Below are 18,600 nucleotides of genomic sequence, written 5' to 3' on the forward strand. Positions count from 1 at the left end.
TTCATCCGTGCACAGCACTGTCATTCACACCTTGGCTGTCTTTCCCCAGGCAGACAACCAATATTCCAGTACTTTCGGTGCAGTTTAGCAAAAGTGATCTCGAATGCACCCGCCCATTTATACAGAACAGTAAATTGATGTATTCTTTAACCAATCGCACAGCAAAGCAGTAAGTATTTCCTGTCCGTTCAACAAATCAGACTGAGAAACGCTAAAAAAACCCCCCAAACTTGAGCATGTCAGCAAAACAGAGGGGGATGGGATCAAAATGATGGCAGTCATATTTGAAGCAGAAATAATGTAGCAACCATATTCAGAAGTGTTATTTATCAGGTAATATATTTTACTTAGATATATGAACGTTTGTCATGCCCATAACTGTAAGTGACAGAATTACAGTTTTGTCGTTTGGAATGTGTGGCTTGCCTACAGTTAGCTACAATGCTAAAATAACTGTACAGTTTCAGCTATTTCGTATGCGGACGGTGGGGCTGGATCAGGCGTAGCAGGGAACTTTGACATGACACGATTTTAGGCAGAATAAATTTTTCCGGCAAGAAACTCTATTCGAGTCGGTAATACATTACTATTTATTTTCGCTAAAAATGCGTCATGTATTGTTTCTGAGAGAACGAGTCAACGCTCTAGAAAGTTTTGTTTAGGATTAGATAAATGCACTGGCGTGTTTACGCCAAGTTACAGACTTCGGGGGAGGCACTGTGGCTGAGGAGGCCATGTTTTACTATACACAACAGTTCCAAAATTTTGTCGTGGGTGTTCAAAAAGCAAACAATTTGAGTATTATATTACAGTATTTTTCACGTTTTGCTGGAGCAATTCTTTAATTGTCACTGGTTTTGAAGAACAAACTGGGGGTGGGAGGAATGTTCAGTCACATCTAAGTTTTTTTTAAAAAATCTCGATATTTAGCTAACTTCATAATTACGTTCAGTGAGACTGCGGGCCTGTAGGCTGTTTCCGGACGCTCCTTTTGAGGATCATTAAGACTTGCGTTGTATACTTAAACACTTTTAATCAATCCGTGAAGTATATTTTTTTTTCACCTGCATTTTATAAATGTGACCAATTAAAGTTCTAGAGAGTGTAATGTGCGGGTGTTATAACTGTTAATCGTTGTTACAGACGCATGACATCAAAATGCAGAACATGAGAAGTGGGTTTTTTTTTTTTTTTTTTAAATTGCAACACATTTTCCCTCTGAGAACGTAATCCCCAGTATATTGGCTCTCTTCCAAATTGCGCCGTCCCGGACTTCAGCGGTTATATCCCAAATTATCGAGGAGTCAGCAGGGAGGTGTGTCCCTTCTTACCTCACTGACTGGAAGGAGCACTATCATGCATATCTGTAATTTTTTTGTTGTTCTTTTTGTTTTGACGACACACAATTTCGTAGATTTTGATTGCGCGAAAGGTGTATGGTGTTAGACGGAAAAAGATAGCAACAACTATAACAAAAACAACAATAATAATGATAATATAAACACATACATACATGCATAAATGCATAAATAAATAACATAGTAACAACAAACAAATCATAAAAACCGAGATGCATTATGGTTATGTTCCCCAAATTAGGTATATACGCTCAGGAACAAACATAGGAACTGGTGAAATTATATGCACTTTGATGCTTAATTTTGTGAAGTACAAAAAAACAGTAGTTTCCCAGATGTTTTCACAGTAAATGTGTTCTAAATTAATTTGAATATTAGATTTAAGCCTGATAATTGGTTGAGTGCATTGCTGTGGGGCTTGAAACAGTTTTCATCTGTTTTGTTTTCTCACCCACTGCTTTGCATTTCAGTGAGCACAGTTAATAGATGTCCACTCCTACGGACCAAGCAGTTGGTATGGCTCACGCGGGTCCGTCTCCAGGTGCTGGCCTGTCTCCAGGGCCCATTCTAGGACCCAGTCCTGGCCCCTCACCGGGCTCAGCACACAGCATGATGGGCCCCAGTCCTGGACCCCCAAGTGTCCCCCACACCATGCAGAGTCAGGGTACTGGAGATTACTCCCAGGAGGGCATGCATCCCATGCACAAGGTACACAAGATATCACTGCACATTAGAAATATAACCTCTCATTTATTGCGGTCATGACCACTGCATGTGTTTGTTTTTTGTGTCCTGTGTGTGCAAAGAGTAATAGGACTTGGAGGTAAAACTGTTTAATGAAGGATAAATTAAAAAAAAAAAACGCTCACAGAGTTCAGTACAACACAACTTTACTCATCTTAAGCATTTTTACCATACTAACAAAACTGTGTTCTAACATATACTGAAAGATACATTGTAGTCCTTAATTTATTCACTGTATTAACAGCCATTAATGTAGCTGTCCAAGGAGAAGGTGTCAAGTTTCATATTTTACCGAACAATACCTCAAAAGCAATAATTGAAGCTTGTTCTGTAATTCATGTGAAGTCAATTTGCCAGGAAATTGTAGGAATCTAAGCTTAAAAAAAAAAAAAGTTTCAAAAAGTTATGAGACTTATATAGTTGTGGTCGGAAGTTTACATACACTCATCATGGACATTAATGTCATGGCAATATTGGGCCTTCAATGATTCCTTTGAACTGTTCTTTTTCTGGGGCAGAATGATTTGTACAACATCTAATAGGGAGGGGGAAAAAAAAGGGAATATGGTGCACAAGTTTAATTTATTTTGGGTTTTCTGAAATCAACACAGGGTCAAAATTATACATACAGCACACCTAGTATTTGGTTAAAATGTCCCTTAGCAAGTTTCACCTTGACCAGACGCTTTTGGTAGCCATCAACAAGCTTCTAGCATAACTCTGGCTGGATATTTGACCTCTCTGCTTGACAGAATTGGTAGAGTTAAATTAAATTTGTTGGTTTCCTGGTACGGACCCGACTTTTAAAGCACAGTCCACATATTCTCAATGGAGTTGAGGTCAAGACTTTTGGAAGACCATTCCAAAAGCTTTATGTTAACCTGCTTTATCCATTCCACAACCAGCTTTGATGTGTGTTTGGGCTCATTGTCCTGTTGGAACATCCAATTGTGTTCAAGTTTCAACTGTCTAGCTGATGGCTTGAGGTTATGCTGAAGAATTTTGAGGTAATCTTCCTTCATTATTCCATCCACTTTGTGCAATGTGCCAGTTCCACTGGCAGCAAAACAGCCCTAGAGAATGATGCTACCACCACCATGCTTAACAGTTGGTACAGTGTTCTTAGGGTTGAATGCCTCACCTTTACTCCTCCAAACATATCTCTGGTCATTGTGGCCAAACAACTCAATCTTTGTCTCATCTGACCATAAAACTTTCCTCCAGAAGGCTTTTTCCTTTGACCATGTGGTCAGCTACAAACTTTAGTCAAGCTCGAAGGCGTCAATTGTGGAGCAGGGGATTCTTTCTTGGATGGCAGCCTCTCAGTCCATAGCGATGTAGAACTCATTTGACTGTAGACAGTGACACTGGTGTTCCAGCAGCTTCCAGTTCATGGCAGGTCTGTGCCTTGGTGGTTCTTGGGTTGCTCCTGACTATCTGAACCAATTTTCTCTCAGCTGAGGGTGACAGTTTGGGTCTTCTTCCAGACCTTGGTAAAATGGCTACACCTCCCAACAACTTGTACTTGTGTACAATTGTTTGAACTGACGATCTTGGAATTTGCAGTTGTTTAGAAATGGCTCCAAGAGACATTCCTGACTTGTGTAAATCTACAATCCTCTGTCTCATATCAGCACTGAGCTCCTTGGACTTTCCCATTTTACTGTGTTGGTCAATCCAGTGAGTGCTGTCAAACAAACCCTTTTTATGTTGGCACAGAGAAGCTACCAGCTGTAGTCAATCATGATCACTAACAAGAAGTTAAGAGGCTTTGGCCATGGCAAGTTAATAGATATTTTGGAACTTTCAGCACCATTATATTAATAATCTATCTGAGTGTATGTATATTTCTGACCCTGTATGTATAATTTTGACCCTGTGTTGATTTCAGAAAACCCCAAATAAATTAAAATTTGTGCACCATATTTTTTTTTTTTTTACTATTAAAGATGTATGTTATACAATCATTCTGCCCCAGAAAAAGAACAGTTCAAAGGAATCATTGAAAGCCCAATATTGCTATGACATTCACGTCAATGATGAGTGTATGTAAACTTCCGACCGCAACTGTATATATATATATATATATATATATATATATATATATATATATATATATATATATGTACCCTTTTTTCTTTCTATATTTATACCTTTTTCCCTCAGTCTTAGTCCTCCTACCAGAGGCCAGGGAGTTTGAGGATGCAGTAGGTTTGTTTCTAGGATTGCCCGTTTCTGGACTGAGATTGATGTTGTCATTGAGGGTATCTGTTGGAGCCACTCTTTTATTTTAGGGGTGGTCACAGCCCTGTGTGCAGCTCACACCAGTGGGATTGGAGTGGTTTTCACCTTCCACATTCTCTCTAGTTCGTCTTTCAATCCCTGGTATTTCTCCAGTTTCTCATATTCCTTCTTTTGGATGTTAACATTAATTGGGATTGTCACATCGGTCACCACTGTTGCTCTCTGCTATAAAAAAAGGTTTAGTCTAAGATGGCGCCAGTGACGAAGGCCGCTGTCGCTCGGTGTCTTCCTCAACTTTGCTTTTTTCTTATTCTTTTAGTGTTATTTTCTAGGCGGTGGTGTTTGTATCATGGTCAACAATCAGTGGTGTGTGGATGTACAGACAATATCGACGGGGTGCTCTCCTGATCTTGAATACCTCAAGATCAAATGCAGACCCTTTTATCTGCTCAGAGAGTTTACAGCAGTGTTTTTCACACTGTTTATATCCCCCCACACGCCGACACCACTCGGGCACTGGACACGCTGTATGGAGTTATCGAGAAGCAAGAAACCCTGCACCCAGAGGCTGCTTTCATAGTGGCTGGTGACTTTAACAAAACCAACCTGAAAAGAGTTCTGCCGAAATATCACCAACACATGAAATTTCCAACGCGTGGTGTAAACATCTTGGATCATGCTTACTCTCCATTCATTCAAGCCTACAAAGCCCTTCCTCGCCCAGTCTTCGGCAAATCAGATCACGCCTTGGTCCTGCTGCTGCCAGCATATAGGCAGAAACTGAAGTGTGAGCAGCCCGTGATGTGGGTTAACGGCAAAGTTTGTACGGCGCTCAGAGCGCGGACAGCAGCCCTCCACTCCGGAGACCCAGATGAATACAGGAAAGCCCGGTACGTGCTCAGGAAGACAATAAAAACGTCAAAATGTCAATACAGGGAAAAGGTGGAGACATGTTACAGTGGCTCCAACACCAAACAAATGTGGAGTGGACTAAGAACCATCACAGACTTCAAAGGAAAGGGCTGCAGCATGGGGGAGGTGTCTGTTTCTCTTCCAGAGGAGCTGAACTCCTTCTATGCTCGCTATGAGAACAACATCAAACTGGTCCTGCTGTTAGAACAGGACAACTGCCCACTTCAGATATCTCAGGCAGACGTGTGTAAATCTCTCAGAAAGGTAAACACACGTAAAGCTCCTGGTCCTGACAATATTCCACGCCGCGCTCTCAAAGCATGTGCATACGAACTGGCAGATGTCTTCACGAACATCTTGAGCCTTTCCCTGCAACAGTCTGTAGTCCCCTTATGTTTCAAGAAGACCACCATCATTCCAGTCTCGAAGAAAACAAATGTGAGTTGCCTTAACAACTACCACCCAGTAGCACTCACCTCCATCGTGATGAAGTGTTTTGAACGTATAGTCAAAACTCACATTACATCCTCCCTGCCCGCCACACTGGACCCACCCCAGTTTGCCTACAGGCCAAACAGGTCCACAGATGATGCGATAGCACTCGCACTGCACACCACCCTCTCACACCTGGATTGAAAAAACACCTATGTGCGGATGCTGTTCATTGACTACAGCTCCGCCTTTAACACTGTAGTGCCATCCAGAGTCGTCACAAAGCTCCAAGACCTGCGCATCAGCCCCTCCCTGTGCAGTTGGATCATGGACTTCCTGACAGACAGACCTCAGGCAGTAAGGATCGGCAGCGTCACCTCCTCCACATTAACACTCAGCACTAGTGCCCCCCAGGGATGTGTGCTCAGCCCCCTGCTGTTCTCCCTGTTCGCCCACGACTGCACGGCCTCACAAAGCTCCAACACTGTCATCAAGTTTGCCCATGACACCACCATCATTGGCTGCATCACTGACGGTGACGAGTCTGCTTACAGAGCTGAGGTGAGAGCCCTGACATTGTGGTGTCAGGACAACAACCTCCTGCTCAATGTCAGCAAGACCAAGGAGCTGATCGTGGGCTACAGGAGACTGCAGGGAGAGGGACACACCTTCATCCACATTGGGGGAACAGTGGTGGAGAGGGTCAGCAGCTTCAGATTCCTGGGGATTAACATTAGCGAGGATCTAAGCTGGTCACACAACACAGGAGTGGTCGTGAAAGCAGCAAGACAGCGGCTCTTCTTCCTCTGACGACTGAGAAGGTTTGGGATGGACCCCAGGATACTCACCAACTTCTACAGGTGTACCATAGAGAGTATCCTGACTGGCAGCATCAGGGCCTGGTATGGCAGCTGCACCGTTCACGACCACAAAGCTCTTCAGTGGGTGGTCAGATCAGCGCAGCGCATCACATCACCAGGACTGAGCTGCCAGCCATCCAGGACCTCTACAGCCAGCGCTACAGGAGGAAGGCACAGCGGATCTTCGCTGACCCCAGCCATCCCAGCCATAGACTATTCACAGTCCTGCCATCTGGCAAACGGTACAGGAGCATCCGGACCCATACCAGCAGGTTCAGAGACAGCTTTTCCCCCCAAGCAATCAGACTTCTGAACCACTGACACTACACATGCACACACTGCTTGGACCCTTAGACTGATAACTGCCTACATTACAATGCACTGCATACCCACCCAATATTGCACTGTTCATCTACTCAGTTCACTACTGCGTACACCACAACTGTCTATGCTGTTGCACATGCTGTTGCACATGCACTTTAAAATTGTCTCACTCAGGACTGTAAATCCACTGCACATGTACATATATATTCTTTTTTTTTTTTTATAAATCTCCTTATATTGCCTTTATATTTACCTTTTATTGTTCTTTTATTATTATCTACCTACTACATTTTGCAAGTTGAGCTGGCCCCAAGCCCAAGAATTTCATTATTGATAATAATGTCCATTGTTATCTAGTAAATGACAATACAACTTGAATCTTGAGCTTTATATCTGCTTGGTTAGCCATTGCGTGTTTATCTGTCTAGATCTGGAAGTCCCACAGAACATCGGCTCTGGTATTTTCCTCCACTCTCTGTGGTGCCTCCCATATGAACTTTGGAGTGTCCAACCCATGTCACTTGCAGATGCTCCTGTATATGATCCCTGCCACTTGGTTATGCCTCTCAGTATATGCTGTTCCCGCAAGCACCGTGTCTGATGACTGGTTGGTTCTTTAGGGTCTGTCTTACTCTGTGGAGAAACTTGGATATTATTGTCTTACCTTTTTCTGTCTCATGGTTACAGTGGGATTTTAGGATCCCAAAGGTATTTGCAGCTGTCCTGTCCGTCATGTATCCTTGTGGTAGTTAAACTCCTTCAAACTTGATCATTTTCCCTCTTTTCACTATCATCTGACCACATATCTCCAGTCCAGCTGACGTCCTGATGCCCTTGCTGTAGATTCTGGATATTTGGATCAGTGAGTCAGCGTGTCTTTAAGTATTAGCAGACTGCTTGATGTCATCCATACTGACGAAGAGGCTGATGGAAGTTCCATTCCTGAACCCCTGTATCCATAGCCACTCTCACTGATGATCCAGCTGAGGATGTTCAGGCCTGTGCAGAGCAGCAGTGGGCATAGTGCATCTCCTTGGTAATATGCTGCACTTAATGGTCACCTGGGCTATTGTCATTGATTTAGCTTCTAGTGTTGTCTTCCAATGGCCCATCGAGTTCTCGATGAAGGTTCTAATTGTCTTTTGGACCTTCCATGAGTGCTAGGCATTCGCGTATCCATTTGTGTGATGCAGTCATACTTTCCTGTAATCAATCCAGGCAAAACTCGAGGTGGTTTTCCTGCTTCTGGAGTGTTTGTGGATGGCTCTGTCTAACAGAAGCTGGAGCTTTGAGTCTCTGGGGTTGTTGCCCCTTCTGGGTATTGCTCATGTACATATTCACATCATCATTCAACCTAATGGCTATGATGCCTGACAGGAGCTTCTGTTCTGCAGATAGGAAGGAAATTGATTGGTAGTTGGATGGTGTGGGTCTCTTGTTGGGGTCTTTCATGACCTGTACTGTCCTACCTCGGGTTAGCCTGTCAGGGTGGGCGCCAGTTGCCAGCAGCTGGTTCATTTGTGCAGCCGGGCAGGTATGCAAAGCAGTTAGTTAACCTGTCAGGGTGGGCGCCAGTTGCCAGCAGCTGGTTCATTTGTGCAGCCGGGCAGGTATGCAAAGCAGTAAGTTTCTTACACACCTTGGTGCTGCCTGGTTTTTCATGTTTATGACCCATTCTAGGACATCTGCTGTTGTCATGATGACTGGTTCCTACTCTGGGAGATTGCAGTATGGTGTTTTCAGGACTCTTAGTCACTGAGCACAAGTGTTATGTGATGACTCTTCCTCCCATATGCTCTTCCAATACTGCTTAGTTTCGGTTTTTGTTGGATCTACAGTTGGTGTTTCATTGCTTTTCAACTGTCAGTATATTTTGGCTGGCTCTTTGAAAAGGACATTTGTTCTTTTGGCATCTGCATCTTTTGTGTGTCTCTACAGTCTGGCTGCCAGTGCTGCCAGGGCCTGTCCATGATTATTATACCCGTCTGTAGATCAGCCAGATCCCTAACCTCCTGCAACGCTGTCTTTACCTTGGTTTTTAGTCTTAGTTTCTAGGGAGAATATCCAGAGTGGGTTGCATCCGGTTTGGACCAGCTGTTTCTCTCTAAGCAGGAATGACGTTCTTTTCCTTACGTTCCCTCATGTATTTCATGCAGTCTATCTCATTAAGTTTGTTGTTGTAGTACCATTCCATCAACTCCAGATTGGTTCCAGTATCCCACTTGCAGAGATGGGCAGTATCTCAATGTATTTAAAATATGTATTTAATTACTTTTGAGTATTTTGTAATTTATCTTTTGCTGAATGGAAAACAAGCAGATGTAATTTGTAACAAAATACTTTGAGAGATTGTATTTTGTGTATTTAAAATACTTAATCAAGTATGTAATTTTATTCTCAAATAAGACGAGAACTTTCACCACCAGGCTTACTATAGGACCACTAAATATAGCCTATTACAGTCTTTGGCTATGCAAGTAAATCACGTGACACATACTGTTGGGTCCAGTACGCTCATTAGGAAGTGTGTGTTTTCCTCATGACCAGTAACCTTAGGAAAGAAGCTGCTTTGGCGCTCGCTGCAAACTGACTCAAGTCCTGGGGCCCCACTGTCCTGCACATCTTTGTTTTAAGTCTCCTGAGCTCAGGACTGACACAACTGATTCTACTGATCAATTAATCATCAAGCCCTTGATTAGCTCAATTAATGAAGAGTTAAAACGACGACATGCGGGGCAGTGGGCCCTTAGGTATGAAGTTTAGAGCCACTGCCTTAAGGTAAAGTTTGCAGTAAAATATATCAGATATTGCTCACTGAATGTTATTATAGGACAGAAGAATAGAGCAATTAGTAAATAGCTGTGCTCTAAAACTTGAGAATTTGCTTGCTAGTGGCATCCTAGCTAACGTTACAGGCAAGCTCAGACACCGTGAGACAGTGGCATCTTGTGGAAGCCTTCATTATCAATAAATCAGGCTAGCTACTTTTGTTCCTAAGGACAAAATTAATGTCTAACAGCTAAACTTAGACATTTTTTTATAGCGGTTAATCTCTAATACATAATATGTTGCTCCTCTTCAAATGATTGCCTGTAAAGTTAGAGATCTTGGAAATGAGCTTACTCTGCTGTTGCTTTTATTGTAAATCACTCCTGAAAAAGGCATCTGCTAAATGTCTAAAATAGTGTTACAGATAATTTTAATGTATTTTTGTATTTTCAAATTACTTGTATTTTAATTAATTACATTTTTCACGCCAGTATTTTGTATTTTATTTTGATACATTTGATTAGCAAGTATTTGTAATTTGTAATAAGATACTTTTTAATGTATTTGTGCCCATCTCTGCCCACTTGTTCCCTCTTGTTGAGGAACCAGGACAATTCTATCTATACAAGAAAAGCATCAACTAAGCTAGTCGTTTATCAGTTTTTGGGTTCTTACTTTAAAATATGCAAAATATTTACAGTGTAGTGTGTGTGGTTTGAAGTGTGTACAGTAAATCTCCACCAGCTTGAGATGAAATAGAATCCCACTTATGGCCATGTCTGCCACCAATATAAATGCAAATAGAATAAGAATGATATGACCTCATATCTCAGCTACCGTAAAGTTTGTGTTGAATAGTACATTTGTAAAGTTGGTCGTCCAGGGAGCTACCACGTGAATTTAAAATTTGGCCATCTTCATGGCTGCTGATTTACCATGGTTTGCTGTCAATCTCTCTCCCCTTTTGGCAGTCTATGGAGGGTATGCATGAGAAGAGTATGGCTGAGGACATGCATTATGGCCAAATGAAGGGTGTTGGGATGAGATCCCTACATAGTGGCATGGGCCCTCCACAGAGTCCAATGGACCAACACGGCCAAGGTACAGTGCCACAAACTACTCACCACACAAACAGATACTGTATATTTACTCATTTTATACTTTTGAAGTCACTTCATCGTTGAAAGAAAAGTAACCATTTTTGGTACAGTTCGACCTGATCTGCTTGATATATATCAAAGTGTTTGATCACACTGCCATTCTTTGGTTGGATTGAGAGAGTAATATGTTCCTAAGCAGTAAAGGTAGTATAATTCGAGCTTTAGCACAAAATTAAGTATGGGATAATGTCTGAGGAGGTGTTTCAGTATAGTAATATAATGGAGGTAAAGATTTGTTAATCAGTGTAATAGATGTTTTAACTCTTCAATTGGACAGATTGTTAAACCAGCTTCATGTATGTCACCCAGAATGTACACAGTAGTGATGCACGGGTCAGGGTTTTTATTACCTGCACCCACCTGACCCATTATGAGAGCTAACCTGCACCGCCCGTCCCACGAAAATATGCGTTAATCAACCACCTGACCCGCAAACCGCCAACTTTAGGCTGTATAGTGATTGCATCTATAACATAAAGTAAGAAATATCATTTTCTGTTTTAGTGCATGTTTCAAAAAGGACAGACACTCAGGTTTTACACGAACCAGCGTAGGCTACAACGAAGTGTTGTACTACTTTGATTTTGGGCTGTTTCCCCGAATGTTAGCAAAATAAATTGATTGCAAGGTATAGATTATTGTATCTTAGCCTAATAGCCAGTGGGTATAGGCCACTAAATAAACAGACAAATTGTTCCATATGGTGTTCTTTATTGTTGAATAGCAGCAAAGCATGTAACCCTTAATTAAAGACGTGAACTCTCTCTCTCTCTCACGCACACACACACACACACACACACAAACAATGCATCCTTCACATCTTAATGGTGAACTTTAACAAAGTAGTAGCCTATATGTGCAGGTCTATACCAGGGGTATTTAATTAACATTGCAAGAGGTCCAGCAAGTCAACCCTCCTCCCCTGCTGAGGTCTGAACAATTAGATGCCTACAAATATGGGCTCATGCTTTTCGCCAGACTAAAGAAATCAATTTAGTTAACATTTTTATTGAACAAAGCATAAAATATTCTCCATTTCGCAGTAACATGTTTTTGGCATGACATACAGTAACTAATCCTTAACAAAATGCATCTTATTTTGAACACTACTCTCTTCTGTCCCCCAGGTTGCTTTGGTAAAGATACCATAAATTCTCCAATAGTGGCCAGGGCCTTTCTTTACCTCAACTGAAGAAAAAGAACCAGGTCTTTATTTGAGACAGGCTATTATTAGAGACAGGGCATTATTTATGATTTGTCCTTTTTTAGTAGTGTATTTTGCAAGATTGTAGTAATGTCTTATTTCTAATTTATCCTACAAGGATTTATGGGTATACCTACTACTCAAATATAGCTTTTACTGTGCTGTATTTAAAGAATAAAAACATTAGGTCTACTACAGGCTGCTTGTGTCAGATTAGTGCTGATGGTCAGATGTTGCTGATAATAACAAAGCACAATAAAGTTTAGCACACAGACCACACAAAAGCAGATGTTTCATGAGCATTCGAACTGCAGAATTTTCGCAGATCATTTTAATGTACCAATATTACCTGAACTTGGAGAGAGAACAAAGAGCACAATTATCGACAGATTAAAACAATCTGTGGACATAGCAAATGATGCAATAGTTCACAAAGAATGGTAATTCTATCACAAGATGTAATTGGTAATCGTTTACCACTGTAAACTGTGAATTATTTGTTTTATTGTCAGTCAAGGAGGATAAACGGGAACAGGTTGAAATGATGACAGGTTTAAAGGTAAAATTTGTTCCTCTGTTTCCAGCTCAGCGGCTGACCTGTCCTTACTGTAACTATGCCATCTAAAATCAGACATTTTTTCCCTTCCATGACAGGGCTCCAGACTAACATTTCACATTGGTTGCACTGGTGCGCCTAACTTTTTCATTTAGGTGCACTGGCACATAATTTAGGTGCACCCAAAATTTTTCACCATGCCTTTTGGTGCCGCAATAATTAGGGTTCCTACGCAGTATGGAAAAGGATGGAATTTGATTTTAGTCATTTCCAGGCCTGGATAAGTATGGAAAAAAGAAAAGAGAGTATGGAAAAATATTTTTGTTTCCAGACTGTTGCCCCATTCCTTTTTCTAAAATATAAAATTCAGAATTTCTAAGAATAAATTGCTCATACAAGCAGAGTGTTTTTCATGGCATTTGGAGCAGACAGACAGCACAGCCAAAAGCCCAGCAAAAGGGACTTGTAGCCCTTTTCCACCGACGTGGTTCCAGTTCTGGTGCCTAATCTAGAACCGGTTCCACGCGTTTCTACCAAAAAAAGACGGCTCCTCAAAATTGCTTGTCCAAACATTGGAACCACTGACATCAGTGGCTATGCAAATGAGAACCATGCGAGAACCAGTCAGTTCAGCGTGTGATGTGTTTGGTACATGACATACTCTAGAGAGGCGGGAGTAACAAAAAAAGTCTGACCAAGATGATGGAGGCAAAAGGCTACATGTATGTATGATGAAACCATGTATATGATTAAAAGATGTATGAGCAACCATTTGTGTCTACATTGGCATGGGTTGTTGTTTACATGTTACATGAACCAAGTCGGGGCCAGAGCGGTAGAGAAAACTCTCTCAATGGCTCTGGTTGGGGCAAATAGACCACTGTAGCTTCATTCAAGGACTCGAACTTTTGAGCTAGGTGACAGGCTTGCTTTTTTTGCAAATTTCGCCCCCAGAGTAAAAAGTGGTAGGGCGAAATTCCTGAGGTATTTCGCTGTATGGAGGCCTAGTATAAAAATAAAGTTATAAAAAGCAAGCAAAGCAGTTGTGTTCTGTCTGCCATGATTTTATTTCCCTACGGAAATTACCCCAACTTTCGCTACGTAACATTCACTTCTCAAACCTGTCGAAATGCGGACCAGTTCTCAAAAGGCACCAAGGCAGAACTGGCCTGGCACTGGCACTGTCCTGATGGAAAAGAGGCATAGACAAATTTCTCTAGCCCCCTGGTAATCCAAATTACTAAAAGACTCCTAAATTAAAAATAAATCAACATTTCCCTGGGCTTCCCCTCATCTCTTAGGGGTAAATTGGTCTCTCACAGGCCCTGCTATGGAGAAGTAAGTACAGAAATCTAAATTTCAGCCTCCCGTCCCCTGATAACCTAAAACATGAATTGCTCTCTTATTTAAGAGATAATTCATGTACCAGGCTGTAGAGCTCAGGGCACCTCCCTGGTCCTCTCTCTGAACATTTGGGGAGAAATTGGTGTCCCATACCCCCTGGTATACAGTTATTTAAATTTACATGATAGAAACTGAATAACATTGCACTGTTTTAGTATTGCAGCTTGAATAAAATGCTGTGCATTGAACTTGTCTGGGTTTGGTGTTAATTGATTTGTATGAGCTACAGTACCTTGCTACAATCTTATGGCAATTATTTGGTAACATACAGTAATAGCATACATAGTCAGAATGTAACATACATGTCAGCAGTTGGGTTTTAAAACCATTTCTTTACCAAATAAATATATAGTTATTTGTGATCGGATGTCAGATATGATCTGAAAAATCTACCGAGAAGTCTGGAAATTTGAGTCTGGAAAAGTATGGAATTTTCAAAAGGAAAATGTGTAGGAACCCTGAATAATACATTTTAAGCGTTACCTTTTTGTTAGTTCCCATACACATTGGTAATTTCTTGACTCATTATGTAAATGATTGTGAACAGGAATAAAGGTGCAGGGGAGGGGGGCTGCTCTGGACGTCAGGTGCATAGCCTAGGGACGGCCGAAGGGCTTAGGCCCGCCCAAAAGATGCATTGACCCCCCGACTTAGGTGGAAATTATTTAATCTAATGCTAAAAAATAATACGTTGTTGTTTGTTAAATTGATTGATAACATCACACAAAAATATCATCACAAGCGCTCCTGAAATAAAGAAAATGTGTTCCAGTTTTTTATTTGTATACTGCTGGATGGGTTTGACTGACATCTATATTAGCCAATTAATAAGTTTGGTTTTGACTTTTTAGTTCCAGCGATGTAAACTTTGAACAGGACATAGCAGCTGGTTTTCCACTCAACACATTCGCATATTTTAAGCGCTGTCTTGAAAATTCGGCTAAGGAAATGTCTAAGCGCATTTCCATCTGCCGTGTTATGCGGATTAAAAATGTACACTCTCCTAATTGCGGGAGGAGTTGTGAACAGCTGTGGGTTTAAAACTTGTCTAGAGCAACTTTAACAGAAATACGTGATAAAATCTCAACAAGCGCCTGTTTCAATCAACCAGTATCATTTCACCCTATGCTGGTCGCCTCTTTCCAGCAGAGAAATTTCTTATGCGATTTAAGAGATCTGATGCGAAGTCTAGGCGTTACTTTGCATGATATAGTTGGATGGAAATCCCGCTAGTGTTGTGACAGGGCATGCGTTTTCCGCTACTTCTAGCTAAACTGTGCTTGATGAATAAAAATGCGGCAGTATTTTGTGGTTTACTTCATATTCCGTTTCATTGCAAACAAAGAACGGAAGGCTTGGTTACTGAGTACGCTACAGTTGCGATACGGGGCGTCTGACCTCTCATTCAATTCAGCAGCACCTTATAAAGGAATGTGTAGACTATCATGCACCGTAAGTGAAAGTCGTGCCCGCTCACTTTTGCCGAGGCCCGTCCGAAAATAAATTTCTAAATTTCTGGAAACGTTGCTTTTTTTAACGTTTCAATTTGGAACGTCGATGCTCCGACAGCAAACGCACTGTTCCCAACCATGCTTTAGCAGCACTGTTTGCAATAAATGAAATGCATTATGTTGGCCGTTTTATGAAATCTGAGCCACAGAAATTTGGCAGAGTAGGGGCGGGTCTCCGCAGAATGCGGGTGGGAAAAAAATAACGCTACACACATACGCACCGGCGCTACCAATGAAAATGTTCAGACGCACTTGACAGATTTTTGGTAGCATGTGCGACCAAAATGGTCGCATTCTGGAGCCATACATCATGACTTTTTCCGAGTACCGATAAGACGCGCTGTTAAATGAAATAACTCATAGAAATAAAATAACGCATAAAAAATAGACGGCGAGCGTTTTGACAGTCCCTGAATAGTAGTAATGGGCCATTAACACACATAGTCCTACAGCGACCACAATCCATGTGAGTTAGAACACTATCGGTGTGGTATTTCTGTTAAAAAGTTAAACTAATAGCAACAGCGCGGTGAGCATAATTACTGTATGTTGTTGTGCTGATTTAAATAGTGCTGTGGAAATATGATGAATTTACCAACTGAGCCTTTCTGTAATTTATGGGTTTTGTTGTTTTTTTTGAAAGATTTTTTTAGATTTTTTTTTTTTTACCTGGCCTGTATTTGGAACCGGCCGTTATCTGCCCAAACAGGCGGTACTCCCAGCTAATCGGTCTGCCCGCTTCTCTACCTGAACACAGCGTACATAGCAACCTATGATAGCATCCGGAGAATTTCTAAATAGGAGGCCGTGCTGTGCCTGCTAAAAAGTTTCTTTACTGAGAAAAAAATAATAGGCCGATCATTTTTTTATTATTTCCCCCATTATCTCAAAAGCTTCGCGGTCGGGATGGAAGCCTCTCGTAGTCCAGATTCAGACCGAAGTCCGTCAGTTGGTGACCACTGGTACATGCTGTCTTTTTTAGCTTGGTGTTTGCTGCGCTGTGTAGAAAAAGAATGGAGTCCACAGTTCCGGGATTTAACCTATTTCAGCGCGCCACGACGTGAATGCCCATTCAGATTTGATGTACTTGTCTTATGGCCATCATGTTTGTACAGTGCCTCACAACTCGAGCAGATAATGTAGTCTGTAATGGCGTCATCGGACAGGACAACCTGCCAGAATCTCTCCCATACCTTACTTTTTGGCTCACTGTGCATGCAACGCCCGTTTTTCCCTTTTCTCAGATTAAGTCGGCCATATCGTCAGTGGTAGCCTCTTCTTTCTGACCAAAAAAGAAAAAGTTTGGGCATTGTATAATCTAAACAAAAGCTATGGATACCACTTAGGAGAAAAACTCATAGGTGAAGCCTATTATCAACACTGTAAAACACGTGCATCGACCAAAACCACAATCGCAAATTGATGGTAAAGCTGCTGACAAGCTATTAGGTCAGGCTATATAAATTATGGTCTGTCTTAATGCATTATAAATTATAATCTTGGTGCAGAGAGATGCGTGATAGATGCAGGTTAGTTTATTGTGGAAGCCCTAAGATGCCATAAATTTACATTTCATTTAGATTCTGTTTTCTCGTGATCATGTGTTATTTTTCTTTGTTTTCTCAAGATCTCGACTTATGTATGTCATTATCACGAAGTAACGAAACTTTGTTTTCTTGAGATAACGATATAATTAATTCAAGATCTCGAGAAAACAACCGTTTTCCCGTGATAACAGAATAGTTGTCAGTCGGCCTGTGCTTTGCTGTATTTCGTTCCGGGTAACCAAGTACAGGAGAAGGAGCAAGTGCGTGTCAGTGCGCTCTCTCTCAGACTTGTAATGGATGAACTGTTCTATGCTGCATTGAGGCAGAGAAGGATACCTGAGGAGATCCTCGCTGGAATGGTACAGGACAAGGTAACAAGATTGTTTTTTGAGATCTCGAATTATGTCGTTATCTTAAGAAAACAAAGTTTCGTTTTTCCTGATATTTCCTGATGACACAGGTCTAGAGATCTCAAGAAATCAAAGAAAAATAACACGTCACAAGAAAACAGAATCTAAATTAAATGTAAATTCATTGCATCTTAGGGCTTCCATATTTTATAGTTCAGTAATGCAGATTATTGACAGCCAGAGCAGAAGAGGAGCTGCACCCTCCGGCACAGGGTTGTGTGCCTGAGAGAGAGAGGGGAAGAGAAGGTGGGAGACGGAATAGTAATCACAGCCTAGTCTTTGCACGCAATTCGAAGAGCTTATAACGCAAAGCTTACTGCACGCAATTTTTCTGTACGTTATTTATAACTTAGTCAGAACGCTGCTTTGTCACTTTTTGACCCGACCCACCTGAACCCGTCCTATTTTCAAGTAAGCTTAGTCTGAACCAGCCTGACCCATGGGTCAACCCGCGAGTGGGTCATGGGTCGACCTGTGCATCAGTAGTGCACAGATATGTCCAGTTTGTTTGAATCCATACACCTCCCCTCTCCTCTCAGGATATATGTCTCCTCATCCCTCTCCAATGGGGGGTGTGCCAGAACATGTACCCAGCCCAATGTCAGGAGGAGGCCCGACACCTCCACAGCTGCCCCCTGCCCAACCAGGTCCCATGATGCCGATGGATCCCCAGGGAATGGGCCAGCCAGGCCGTGGACCTTCTGCATTCAGCCCTGTTCAGCTGCAGCAGCTACGGGCTCAGATTCTGGCCTATAAGATACTGGGTCGTGGTCAGCCGCTGCCTGAGAACCTCCAGTTGGCTGTGCAAGGCAAGAGGAGCCTTCCCACAATGCAACAGCAGCCTGTCAGCAGTGGGCCCTACAATAGACCACCAGGTAAGCAGCAGAGGGGGAAATTAAAATGTGCTGGCATAATAAATAAATATTATTACATTAATATTAGATGTACTGGCATAGTAAATAAACGTTATTACGTTAACTTTAAATGTACTAGAGTAATAAATAAACATTGTTACATTACCTTTAAATGTTCTGACATAGTAAATAAATGTTATTACATTAACTTTAAATGTACTGGAGCAGTTAATAAACATTATTATATTACCTTTAGATGTACTGACATAGTAAATAAACATTATTACATTACCTTTAAATGTACTGACATA

At 41.6% G+C, this 18,600-nt stretch overlaps 1 protein-coding gene across 4 annotated transcripts in view; it reads left to right on the plus strand.

The window, feature by feature from the left end:
• Positions 1–262: 262 nt before the first annotated feature.
• Positions 263–18,600, plus strand: part of smarca2 (SWI/SNF related BAF chromatin remodeling complex subunit ATPase 2) — a 54,056-nt gene continuing 35,718 nt past the window's right edge. For 2 of the 4 annotated variants that reach the window (XM_030788843.1, XM_030788827.1), the window contains exons 1-4: positions 263–333; positions 1,829–2,066; positions 10,615–10,744; positions 17,975–18,310. In XM_030788843.1, the coding sequence (XP_030644703.1) occupies positions 1,845–2,066; positions 10,615–10,744; positions 17,975–18,310 (688 nt within the window). In that variant the 5' untranslated portion in view covers positions 263–333; positions 1,829–1,844. Of the gene's footprint in view, positions 334–1,828; positions 2,067–10,614; positions 10,745–17,974; positions 18,311–18,600 lie in introns of those variants that run through there. The other 2 variants (XM_030788851.1, XM_030788835.1) reach the window with 1 other exon arrangement.

Source organism: Chanos chanos, chromosome 1, assembly GCF_902362185.1.
Source record: "Chanos chanos chromosome 1, fChaCha1.1, whole genome shotgun sequence".
Classification (NCBI taxonomy): Eukaryota; Metazoa; Chordata; class Actinopteri; order Gonorynchiformes; family Chanidae; genus Chanos; species Chanos chanos.